The following is a 13,634-nucleotide window of genomic DNA, read 5'->3' on the forward strand; positions in this document are numbered from 1 at the left end:
ACTGCTCATCATCAACATCATCCCCTTTTCCATTTTAGGTTTTTCCACACATATAGCAGACTGTATATAGAGCCACTGTATAAAGTTTCAAGAGCAATTTTACTCCAAGCTCTCAATATTTTTATACTGTGACATTTTGAAATTCACATTTCTTCACTTCCTTTTTCTAGGTTACCTGGGCCTTTATGTGGTGTATGTATTGACTGTAGTCATCAGTGCATATATCTACAACCGGCAAAAACATTCAATAAACTCGAGTGTCCGGAACGTTGCACATATTCCAGGTTACATAAACAGACACACACACACACACAGATAAAACCACAAAAAATCTGAATTATGTTTTCACAGCTGCCAGTGATTTTTGTTGTGTTTTCTTTGCTGCAGAATTTCACTCGTCCGACTCGTCTGATGATGACGTTCCCCGCCAGACTCGTGGATCCATCCAGCAGGAGTATGGTAGGAATGTTGCAGCCTTCTGCAAACCAGAATATAAGTTAATGTACACCAGGATTTTTCTGCATGATCAGGACCATGACATGCATGTGTGTTTATGTGTTTCAGAGTCAGAGTACAGGCCACTTCTGCCGTACTCTGAGTCCACATGTCATGTCCTGCTGAGCTCTCTGAACCCCGTGGACAGCAGGGAGTGGAGGAGGAAACCGTGGAGCTGGAGAGTGTTAAAAGGACTGAAGGTAGGGGGGTGTGTGTGTGTGTGTGTGTGTGTGTGTGTGTAAAGAGCTCAGTGTCTACATGAGTCTGGTTGGAGGTCAAAGCTATTTAAAACTGTTCTTGTAATGTAAATTATCTTGCACTTGTGTCCTGCACTCATCGTCAGACACCTCTAGAGGTCCTGCTGCTGCTCTGTATCCCTGTAGTCGACCCTGATAAAGAAGACAAGAACTGGAGACGCCCACTAAACTGTCTCCATCTGATCACTGCCCCACTGGTGTGTGTGCTCACTTTCCAGTCTGGAATATGTAAGTGCATCACTTTTCAAGATAAAGACAGCTTGACATTATATAGCAGCCATAATCAGATTAAATATATATTTAAATCATAGGTTTTCTTATCTAATGTCTAGATGGAGATTACATGATCCAAGGGCAGTTTCCCCTCTGGCTACTGATTCTTCTGCTGGGACTTTTTCTGTCTGCCATTGTCTTTTGCACCACCACCAATGATTGCCCCCCCAACTATCACCCAGTAAGTATTTGTGGAGATTAGAAAGGAACAGACCTTATCCAAAATATATAAGATACATAAACCAAGGTACTGGGCAATCTGAATATTTGACATGATGGTAGTGCTACATGAGTAGGGATGCACCGATCCACATTTTTTCACTTCCGATCCGATCCCGATACCTGAATTTGGATATCTGCTGATACCGATACTATTATACCAGAGCTCTGTTTGCTTTAATATTATTATTATTTTATATGATGCTGTAATAAATCTTCTCTACAGGCAAGTATGATATATATACGAATGTATGCATGTATGTCCCAAAAGGCTACTTGAGGTAAGTATAATGTCAGAAAAACAGGAAATCCTGTTAACAGTCAATATTTCTTAAATTCAAGAAATACCCATAAAGGGTAGCCTTCTTTTAGACTACTCCTCTCCATATAAAATAGAAACAAAAATGGCTACTTGATCTGATCAGCACAAATTAAGTATACTGGCTCTTGTAGCAGCAACAAATAAAGGTTTTTCAAATCTCAAATATCCCGAGGGGCGGAAGCTCACTCACGGTTCATTTTTTTCTTGCTGTACCTAGAAGGGACATAAGTCTGTGAGTAATATATTGTTGGTGTGTGAATTACCTGTATGACTTATAGGGGTGTGGCCGATTCATCGATTCATAGATTAATCGTGACGAAACACTTTTTGATTCAGAATCGATTCATAAATGTTCAAAAATCGATTATTTTAATAACGGAAGGAAAGTGCAGCGGTCGGAACGAAAAAATGTTGCGCGTGCCCCCCGGACATATTATAGGGCCCTATGATTTCCACGATCACTGAATTGCGGAATTGGCCGATTAAAACGGAATCTACTTCTTAATACGGAATATTGCGGAATTTGACATAATTTAAGTGCAATTCTGTTTCCGTGTGGAAGAGGAACGTGTGTCTGGGGAAAACTGGTTCGGGAGGTTTCCCCAATGGCAGGTCTGTTCCCAGCCGGCGGTTGGAACGTTTTTTACTCTATAAAATGCAGTATCAGTGTACCGCAGCAGCGTGTTCTCGCATCCGCAGGTGGCACAGAGTGGAACGTAACCAAGGATCACTTCCGCTTTCGCGTTTCTCAGCTGCCGCTGGTGGCTGGCTCCAGAAGTGAGCAGTTCTCCTTTGCCCCCCATGTTAAAATAGCCAACTTTACAGCCTTAAAAAAAACAAATTTACAGCCTGGTACATTTTTTTGTTTTTGGTCTCTATTGATCAGAAGTAAGACCTCAAAATGTAATGTAATGAAAAATGACCTCAAAATGTAATGGAACACCTAGTATACTAAGGTGTCAAAATCGGCAAAAAAAAGTCTCACTCAAAATGTCATAAAAAACGTCATACTAGTAAGGCATCAAAATCGGCCAAAAAAAGGCAAAATATTTTTGACCTCAAAATGTCATAAAAAACGTCATAGTATATTAAGGCTTCAAAATCGGTCTAAAAAAGTCAAAAAAATTTTTGACCTCAAAATGTCATAAAAAACGTCATAGTATAGTAAGGCGTCAAAATCGGCCAAAAAAAAGTCAAAAAAATTTTTGACCTCAAAATGTCATAAAAAACGTCATAGTATAGTAAGGCGTTTTTTTCGGGCAAAAAAGTCAACATTTTTTTTGACCTCAAAATGTCATAAAAAACGTCATAGTATAGTAAAGCGTCAAAATTGGACAAAAAAAGTCAAAAAAATTTTTGACCTCAAAATGTCATAAAAAAACGTCATAGTATAGTATGGCGTCAAAATTGGACAAAAAAAGTCCAAAAATTTTTTTGACCTCAAAATGTCATAAAAAACGTCATAGTATAGTATGGCGTTTTTTTCGGGCAAAAAAAGTCAAAATTTTTTTTGACTTCAAAATGTCATAAAAAACGTCATAGTATAGTAAGGCGTCAAAATTGGCCAAAAAAAGTCAACATTTTTTTTGACCTCAAAATGTCATAAAAAACGTCATAGTATAGTAAAGCGTCAAAATCGGCCAAAAAAAGTCAAAAAATTTTTTGACCTCAAAATGTCACAAAAAACGTCATAGTATAGTAAGGCGTCAAAATTGGACAAAAAAAGTCAAAAAATTTTTTGACCTCAAAATGTCATAAAAAAAACGTCATAGTATAGTATGGCGTCAAAATTGGACAAAAAAAGTCAAAAATTTTTTTGACCTCAAAATGTCGTCATAAAAAAACGTCATAGTATAGTAAGGCGTCAAAATTGGACAAAAAAAAGTCAAAAAATTTTTTTGACCTCAAAATGTCATAAAAAACGTCATAGTATAGTATGGCGTTTTTTTCGGGCAAAAAAAGTCAAAAATTTTTTTGACCTCAAAATGTCATAAAAAACGTCATAGTATAGTAAGGCGTCAAAATTGGCCAAAAAAAGTCAACATTTTTTTTTACCTCAAAATGTCATAAAAAACGTCATAGTATAGTAAGGCGTCAAAATCGGCCAAAAAATTTTTTGACCTCAAAATGTCATAAAAAACGTCATAGTATAGTAAGGCGTCAAAATGGGCCAAAAAAAGTCAACATTTTTTTTGACCTCAAAATGTCATAAAAAACGTCATAGTATAGTAAAGCGTCAAAATCGGCCAAAAAAAGTCAAAAAATTTTTTGACCTCAAAATGTCACAAAAAACGTCATAGTATAGTAAGGCGTCAAAATTGGACAAAAAAAGTCAAAAAATTTTTTGACCTCAAAATGTCATAAAAAAAAACGTCATAGTATAGTATGGCGTCAAAATTGGACAAAAAAAGTCAAAAATTTTTTTTACCTCAAAATGTCGTCATAAAAAAACGTCATAGTATAGTAAGGCGTCAAAATTGGACAAAAAAAAGTCAAAAAATTTTTTTGACCTCAAAATGTCATAAAAAACGTCATAGTATAGTATGGCGTTTTTTTCGGGCAAAAAAAGTCAAAATTTTTTTTGACCTCAAAATGTCATAAAAAACGTCATAGTATAGTAAGGCGTCAAAATTGGCCAAACAAAGTCAACATTTTTTTTGACCTCAAAATGTCATAAAAAACGTCATAGTATAGTAAGGCGTCAAAATCGGCCAAAAAAAGTCAAAAAATTTTTTGACATAGAAATATCATAAAAAACGTCATACTATAGTAAGGCGTCAAAATCGGCCAAAAAAAGTCAAAATTTTTTTGAAATCAAAATGTCATAAAAAACGTCATACTATAGTAAGGCGTCAAAATCGGCCAAAAAAAGTCAAAAAATTTTTTGACCTCAAAATGTCATAAAAAACATCATAGTATAGTAAGGCGTCAAAATTGGACAAAAAAAGTTAAAAAATTTTTTGACCTCAAAATGTCATAAAAAACGTCATACTATAGTAAGGCGTCAAAATCGGCCTTCAAAAGTTAAAAAAAATTTTGACATCAAAATATCATAAAAAACGTTATAGTATAGTAAAGCGTCAAAATTGGACAAAAAAAGTCAAAAAATTTTTTGACCTCAAAATGTCATAAAAAAACGTCATAGTATAGTATGGCGTCAAAATTGGACAAAAAAAGTCCAAAAATTTTTTTGACCTCAAAATGTCATAAAAAACGTCATAGTATAGTATGGCGTTTTTTTCGGGCAAAAAAAGTCAAAAATTTTTTTGACTTCAAAATGTCATAAAAAACGTCATAGTATAGTAAGGCGTCAAAATTGGCCAAAAAAAGTCAACATTTTTTTTTACCTCAAAATGTCATAAAAAACGTCATAGTATAGTAAGGCGTCAAAATCGGCCAAAAAATTTTTTGACCTCAAAATGTCATAAAAAACGTCATAGTATAGTAAGGCGTCAAAATGGGCCAAAAAAAGTCAACATTTTTTTTGACCTCAAAATGTCATAAAAAACGTCATAGTATAGTAAGGCGTCAAAATTGGACAAAAAAAGTCAAAAAAATTTTTGACCTCAAAATGTCATAAAAAAAACGTCATAGTATAGTATGGCGTCAAAATTGGACAAAAAAAGTCAAAAATTTTTTTGACCTCAAAATGTCATCATAAAAAAACGTCATAGTATAGTAAGGCGTCAAAATTGGACAAAAAAAAAGTCAAAAAATTTTTTTGACCTCAAAATGTCATAAAAAACGTCATAGTATAGTATGGCGTTTTTTTCGGGCAAAAAAAGTCAAAATTTTTTTTTACCTCAAAATGTCATAAAAAACGTCATAGTATAGTAAGGCGTCAAAATCGGCCAAAAAAAGTCAAAAAATTTTTTGACCTCAAAATGTCACAAAAAACGTCATAGTATAGTAAGGCGTCAAAATTGGACAAAAAAAGTCAAAAAATTTTTTGACCTCAAAATGTCATAAAAAAAACGTCATAGTATAGTATGGCGTCAAAATTGGACAAAAAAAGTCAAAAATTTTTTTGACCTCAAAATGTCGTCATAAAAAAACGTCATAGTATAGTAAGGCGTCAAAATTGGACAAAAAAAAGTCAAAAAATTTTTTTGACCTCAAAATGTCATAAAAAACGTCATAGTATAGTATGGCGTTTTTTTCGGGCAAAAAAAGTCAAAATTTTTTTTGACCTCAAAATGTCATAAAAAACGTCATAGTATAGTAAGGCGTCAAAATTGGCCAAACAAAGTCAACATTTTTTTTGACCTCAAAATGTCATAAAAAACGTCATAGTATAGTAAGGCGTCAAAATCGGCCAAAAAAAGTCAAAAAATTTTTTGACATCAAAATATCATAAAAAACGTCATACTATAGTAAGGCGTCAAAATCGGCCAAAAAAAGTCAAAATTTTTTTGAAATCAAAATGTCATAAAAAACGTCATACTATAGTAAGGCGTCAAAATCGGCCAAAAAAAGTCAAAAAATTTTTTGACCTCAAAATGTCATAAAAAACATCATAGTATAGTAAGGCGTCAAAATTGGACAAAAAAAGTTAAAAAATTTTTTGACCTCAAAATGTCATAAAAAACGTCATAGTATAGTATGGCGTTTTTTTCGGGCAAAAAAAGTCAAAAAAAAATTTTCGCCTCAAAATGTCATAAAAAACATCATAGTATAGTAAGGCGTTTTTTTCGGGCAAAAAAGTCAAAAATTTTTTTGACCTCAAAATGTCATAAAAAACGTCATAGTATAGTAAGGTGTCAAAATTGGACAAAAAAAGTTAAAAAATTTTTTGACCTCAAAATGTCATAAAAAACGTCATAGTATAGTATGGCGTTTTTTTCGGGCAAAAAAAGTCAAAAAAAAATTTTCGCCTCAAAATGTCATAAAAAACATCATAGTATAGTAAGGCGTTTTTTTCGGGCAAAAAAGTCAAAAATTTTTTTGACCTCAAAATGTCATAAAAAACGTCATAGTATAGTAAGGTGTCAAAATTGGACAAAAAAAGTCAAAAAATTTTTTGACCTCAAAATGTCATAAAAAACGTCATAGTATAGTATGGCGTTTTTTTCGGGCAAAAAAAGTCAAAAAAATTTTTCGCCTCAAAATGTCATAAAAAACGTCATAGTGTAGTATGGCGTCAAAATCGGCCAAAAAAAGTCAAAAATTTTTTTGACCTCAAAATGTCATAAAAAACGTCATAGTATAGTATGGCGTTTTTTTCGGGCAAAAAAAGTCAAAAAAAAATTTTCGCCTCAAAATGTCATAAAAAACGTCATAGTATAGTAAGGTGTCAAAATTGGACAAAAAAAGTCAAAAAATTTTTTGACCTCAAAATGTCATAAAAAACGTCATAGTATAGTATGGCGTTTTTTTCGGGCAAAAAAAGTCAAAAAAATTTTTCGCCTCAAAATGTCATAAAAAACGTCATAGTGTAGTATGGCGTCAAAATCGGCCAAAAAAAGTCAAAAATTTTTTTGACCTCAAAATGTCACAAAAAACGTCATAGTATAGTAAGGCGTTTTTTTCGGGCAAAAAAGTCAACATTTTTTTTGACCTCAAAATGTCATAAAAAACGTCATAGTATAGTAAAGCGTCAAAATTGGACAAAAAAAGTCAAAAAATTTTTTGACCTCAAAATGTCATAAAAAAACGTCATAGTATAGTATGGCGTTTTTTTCGGGCAAAAAAAGTCAAAATTTTTTTTGACCTCAAAATGTCATAAAAAACGTCATAGTATAGTAAGGCGTCAAAATCGGCCCAAAAAAGTCAAAAAAAATGTTGACCTCAAAATGTCATAAAAAACGTCATAGTATAGTAAGGCGTCAAAATGGGCCAAAAAAAGTCAAAAAAAAATTTGACCTCAAAATGTCATAAAAAACGTAAGGCGTCAAAATCGGCCTTCAAAAGTTAAAAAAATTTTTGACCTCAAAATGTCATAAAAAACGTCATACTATAGTAAGGCGTCAAAATCGGCCAAAAAAAGTCCAAATTTTTTTTGACCTCAAAATGTCATAAAAAACATCATAGTATAGTATGGCGTTTTTTTCGGGCAAAAAAAGTCAAAAAAAAATTTTTGCCTCAAAATGTCATAAAAAACGTCATAGTGTAGTATGGCGTCAAAATCGGCCAAAAAAAGTCAAAAAAATTTTTGACCTCAAAATGTCACAAAAAAACGTCATAGTGTAGTAAGGCGTCAAAATCGGCCAAAAAAAGTCAAAAAAATTTTTGACCTCAAAATGTCATAAAAAACGTCATAGTATAGTATGGCGTTTTTTTCGTGCAAAAAAAGTCAACATTTTTTTTTACCTCAAAATGTCATAAAAAACGTCATAGTATAGTATGGCGTTTTTTTCGTGCAAAAAAAGTCAACATTTTTTTTGACCTCAAAATGTCATAAAAAACGTCATAGTATAGTAAGGCGTCAAAATCGGCCAAAAAAAGTCAAAAAAATTTTTTGACCTCAAAATGTCATAAAAAACGTCATAGTATAGTAAGGCGTCAAAATTGGACAAAAAAAGTCAAAAAACTTTTTTGACCTCAAAATGTCATAAAAAACGTCATAGTATATTAAGGCATCAAAATTGGACAAAAAAAGTCAAAAATTTTTTGACCTCAAAATATCAAAAAAAAAAGTCATAGTATAGTAAGGCATTTTTTTCGGGCAAAAAAGTCAAATTTTTTTTGACCTCAAAATGTCATAAAAAACGTCATAGTATTGTAAGGCTTTTTTTTCGGGCAAAAAAATTCAAAATTTTTTTTGACCTCAAAATGTCATAAAAAACGTCATAGTATAGTATGGCGTTTTTTTCGGGCAAAAAAAGTCAAAAAATTTTTTGACCTCAAAATGTCATAAAAAACGTCATAGTATAGTAAGGCGTCAAATTCGGCCAAAAAAAGTCAAAATTTTTTTGAAATCAAAATGTCATAAAAAACGTCATACTATAGTAAGGCGTCAAAATCGGCCTAAAAAAGTCAAAAAAATTTTTGACCTCAAAATGTCATAAAAAACGTCATAGTATAGTAAGGCGTCAAAATCGGCCTAAAAAAGTCAAAAAATTTTTTGACCTCAAAATGTCATAAAAAACGTCATAGTATAGTATGGCGTTTTTTTCGTGCAAAAAAAGTCAAAATTTTTTTTGACCTCAAAATGTCATAAAAAACGTCATAGTATAGTAAGGCGTCAAAATCGGCCAAAAAAAGTCAAAAAATTTTTTGACCTCAAAATGTCATAAAAAACGTCATAGTATAGTAAGGCGTCAAAATCGGCCAAAAAAAGTCAAAAATTTTTTTGACCTCAAAATGTCATAAAAAACGTCATAGTATAGTAAGGCGTCAAAATCGGCCAAAAAAAGTCAAAAAATTTTTTGACCTCAAAATGTCATAAAAAACGTCATAGTATAGTAAGGCGTCAAAATCGGCCAAAAAAATGCAAAAAATTTTTTGACATCAAAATATCATAAAAAACGTCATACTATAGTAAGGCGTCAAAATCGGCCAAAAAAAGTCAAAAATTTTTTGAAATCAAAATGTCATAAAAAACGTCATACTATAGTAAGGCGTCAAAATCGGCCTAAAAAAGTCAAAAAAAAATTTGACCTCAAAATGTCATAAAAAACGTCATAGTATAGTATGGCGTTTTCTTCGGGCAAAAAAAGTCAAAAATTTTTTTGACCTCAAAATGTCATAAAAAATGTCATAGTATAGTAAGGCGTCAAAATTGGCCAAACAAAGTCAACATTTTTTTTACCTCAAAATGTCATAAAAAACGTCATAGTATAGTAAGGCGTCAAAATCGGCAAAAAAAAGTCAAAAAATTTTTTGACATCAAAATGTCATAAAAAACGTCATAGTATAGTAAGGCGTCAAAATCGGCCAAAAAAAGTCAAAATTTTTTTCGACCTCAAAATGTCATAAAAAACGTCATAGTATAGTATGGCGTTTTTTTCGGGCAAAAAAATTCACATTTTTTTTCGACCTCAAAATGTCATAAAAAACGTCATAGTATAGTAAGGCGTCAAAATCAGCAAAAAAAAGTCACAATTTTTTTCGACCTCAAAATGTCATAAAAAACGTCATAGTATAGTAAGGCGTCAAAATCGGCCAAAAAAAGTCAAAATTTTTTTCGACCTCAAAATGTCATAAAAAACGTCATAGTATAGTATGCCGTTTTTTTCTGGCAAAAAAAGTCAAAATTTTTTTCGACCTCAAAATGTCATAAAAAACATCATAGTATAGTATGGCGTTTTTTTCGGGCAAAAAAAGTCAAAATTTTTTTCGACCTCAAAATGTCATAAAAAACGTCATAGTATAGTATGGCGTTTTTTCGGGCAAAAAAATTCACATTTTTTTTCGACCACAAAATGTCATAAAAAACGTCATAGTATACTATGCCGTTTTTTTCGGGCAAAAAAAGTCAAATTTTTTTTCGACCTCAAAATGTCATAAAAAACGTCATACTATACTAAGGCGTCAAAATCGGCAAAAAAAGTCAAAATTTTTTTCGACCTCAAAATGTCATAAAAAACGTCATAGTATAGTATGGCGTTTTTTCGGGCAAAAAAAGTCAAATTTTTTTTCGACCTCAAAATGTCATAAAAAACGTCATAGTATAGTAAGGCGTCAAAATCGGCCAAAAAAATGCAAAAATTTTTTTGACATCAAAATATCATAAAAAACGTCATACTATAGTAAGGCGTCAAAATCGGCCAAAAAAAGTCAAAAATTTTTTGAAATCAAAATGTCATAAAAAACGTCATACTGTAGTAAGGCGTCAAAATCGGCCTAAAAAAGTCAAAAAAAATTTTGACCTCAAAATGTCATAAAAAACGTCATAGTATAGTATGGTGTTTTTTTCGGGCAAAAAAAGTCAAAATTTTTTTTGACCTCAAAATGTCATAAAAAATGTCATAGTATAGTAAGGCGTCAAAATTGGCCAAACAAAGTCAACATTTTTTTTACCTCAAAATGTCATAAAAAACGTCATAGTATAGTAAGGCGTCAAAATCGGCCAAAAAAATGCAAAAATTTTTTTGACATCAAAATATCATAAAAAACGTCATACTATAGTAAGGCGTCAAAATCGGCCAAAAAAAGTCAAAAAATTTTTGAAATCAAAATGTCATAAAAAACGTCATACTATAGTAAGGCGTCAAAATCGGCCTAAAAAAGTCAAAAAAAAATTTGACCTCAAAATGTCATAAAAAACGTCATAGTATAGTATGGCGTTTTCTTCGGGCAAAAAAAGTCAAAAATTTTTTTGACCTCAAAATGTCATAAAAAATGTCATAGTATAGTAAGGCGTCAAAATTGGCCAAACAAAGTCAACATTTTTTTTACCTCAAAATGTCATAAAAAACGTCATAGTATAGTAAGGCGTCAAAATCGGCAAAAAAAAGTCAAAAAATTTTTTGACATCAAAATGTCATAAAAAACGTCATAGTATAGTAAGGCGTCAAAATCGGCCAAAAAAAGTCAAAATTTTTTTCGACCTCAAAATGTCATAAAAAACGTCATAGTATAGTATGGCGTTTTTTTCGGGCAAAAAAATTCACATTTTTTTTCGACCTCAAAATGTCATAAAAAACGTCATAGTATAGTAAGGCGTCAAAATCAGCAAAAAAAAGTCACAATTTTTTTCGACCTCAAAATGTCATAAAAAACGTCATAGTATAGTAAGGCGTCAAAATCGGCCAAAAAAAGTCAAAAATTTTTTCGACCTCAAAATGTCATAAAAAACGTCATAGTATAGTATGCCGTTTTTTTCTGGCAAAAAAAGTCAAAATTTTTTTCGACCTCAAAATGTCATAAAAAACATCATAGTATAGTATGGCGTTTTTTTCGGGCAAAAAAAGTCAAAAATTTTTTCGACCTCAAAATGTCATAAAAAACGTCATAGTATAGTATGGCGTTTTTTCCGGGCAAAAAAATTCACATTTTTTTTCGACCTCAAAATGTCATAAAAAACGTCATAGTATAGTAAGGCGTCAAAATCAGCAAAAAAAAGTCACAATTTTTTTCGACCTCAAAATGTCATAAAAAACGTCATAGTATAGTAAGGCGTCAAAATCGGCCAAAAAAAGTCAAAATTTTTTTCGACCTCAAAATGTCATAAAAAACGTCATAGTATAGTATGCCGTTTTTTTCGGGCAAAAAAAGTCAAAATTTTTTTCGACCTCAAAATGTCATAAAAAACGTCATAGTATAGTATGGCGTTTTTTCGGGCAAAAAAATTCACATTTTTTTTCGACCTCAAAATGTCATAAAAAACGTCATAGTATACTATGCCGTTTTTTTCGGGCAAAAAAAGTCAAATTTTTTTTCGACCTCAAAATGTCATAAAAAACGTCATACTATAGTAAGGCGTCAAAATCGGCAAAAAAAGTCAAAATTTTTTTCGACCTCAAAATGTCATAAAAAACGTCATAGTATAGTATGGCGTTTTTTCGGGCAAAAAAATTCACATTTTTTTTCGACCTCAAAATGTCATAAAAAACGTCATAGTATACTATGCCGTTTTTTTCGGGCAAAAAAAGTCAAATTTTTTTTCGACCTCAAAATGTCATAAAAAACGTCATAGTATAGTAAGGCGTCAAAATAGGCCAAAAAAAGTCAAAATTTTTTTCGACCTCAAAATGTCATAAAAAACATCATAGTATAGTATGGCGTTTTTTTCGGGCAAAAAAAGTCAAAAATTTTTTCGACCTCAAAATGTCATAAAAAACGTCATAGTATAGTAAGGCGTCAAAATCAGCAAAAAAAAGTCACAATTTTTTTCGACCTCAAAATGTCATAAAAAACGTCATAGTATAGTAAGGCGTCAAAATCGGCCAAAAAAAGTCAAAATTTTTTTCGACCTCAAAATGTCATAAAAAACGTCATAGTATAGTATGCCGTTTTTTTCGGGCAAAAAAAGTCAAAATTTTTTTCGACCTCAAAATGTCATAAAAAACGTCATAGTATAGTATGGCGTTTTTTCGGGAAAAAAAATTCACATTTTTTTTCGACCTCAAAATGTCATAAAAAACGTCATAGTATACTATGCCGTTTTTTTCGGGCAAAAAAAGTCAAATTTTTTTTCGACCTCAAAATGTCATAAAAAACGTCATACTATAGTAAGGCGTCAAAATCGGCAAAAAAAGTCAAAATTTTTTTCGACCTCAAAATGTCATAAAAAACGTCATAGTATAGTATGGCGTTTTTTCGGGCAAAAAAATTCACATTTTTTTTCGACCTCAAAATGTCATAAAAAACGTCATAGTATACTATGCCGTTTTTTTCGGGCAAAAAAAGTCAAATTTTTTTTCGACCTCAAAATGTCATAAAAAACGTCATAGTATAGTAAGGCGTCAAAATAGGCCAAAAAAAGTCAAAATTTTTTTCGACCTCAAAATGTCATAAAAAACGTCATAGTATAGTATGCCGTTTTTTTCTGGCAAAAAAAGTCAAAATTTTTTTCGACCTCAAAATGTCATAAAAAACGTCATAGTATAGTATGCCGTTTTTTTCGGGCAAAAAAATTCACGTTTTTTTCGACCTCAAAATGTCATAAAAAACGTCATAGTATAGTAAGGCGTCAAAATCGGCCAAAAAAAGTCAAAATTTTTTTCAACCTCAAAATGTCATAAAAAACGTCATAGTATAGTATGGCGTTTTTTTTCTGGCAAAAAAAGTCAAAAAATTTTTCGACCTCAAAATGTCATAAAAAACGTCATAGTATAGTATGGCGTTTTTTTCAGGAAAAAAAAGTCAAACATTTTTTCGACCTCAAAATATCATAAAAAACGTCATAGTATATTATGGCGTTTTTTTCAGGCAAAAAAAGTCAAAAATTTTTTCGACCTCAAAATGTCATAAAAAACGTTATAGTATAGTATGGCGTTTTTTCGGGCAAAAAAAGTCAAAATTTTTTTTGACCTCAAAATGTCATAAAAAACGTCATAGTATAGTATGGCGTTTTTTTCGGGCAAAACAATTCACATTTTTTTTCGACCTCAAAATGTCATAAAAAACGTCATAGTATAGTAAGGCGTCAAAATCAGCAAAAAAAAGTCAAAATTTTTTTTGAC

At 31.4% G+C, this 13,634-nt stretch overlaps 1 protein-coding gene across 1 annotated transcript in view; it reads left to right on the plus strand.

The window, feature by feature from the left end:
* Positions 1–13,634, plus strand: part of slc8b1 (solute carrier family 8 member B1) — a 34,470-nt gene that overhangs the window by 3,746 nt on the left and 17,090 nt on the right. Inside the window, exons 7-11 of the mRNA XM_041041989.1 lie at positions 171–284; positions 388–459; positions 565–695; positions 839–980; positions 1,085–1,206. Coding sequence (XP_040897923.1) covers positions 171–284; positions 388–459; positions 565–695; positions 839–980; positions 1,085–1,206 — 581 coding nt within the window. The remainder of the gene's footprint in view (positions 1–170; positions 285–387; positions 460–564; positions 696–838; positions 981–1,084; positions 1,207–13,634) is intronic.

The sequence above is a fragment of the Toxotes jaculatrix genome, chromosome 7 (assembly GCF_017976425.1).
Source record: "Toxotes jaculatrix isolate fToxJac2 chromosome 7, fToxJac2.pri, whole genome shotgun sequence".
Classification (NCBI taxonomy): domain Eukaryota; kingdom Metazoa; phylum Chordata; class Actinopteri; family Toxotidae; genus Toxotes; species Toxotes jaculatrix.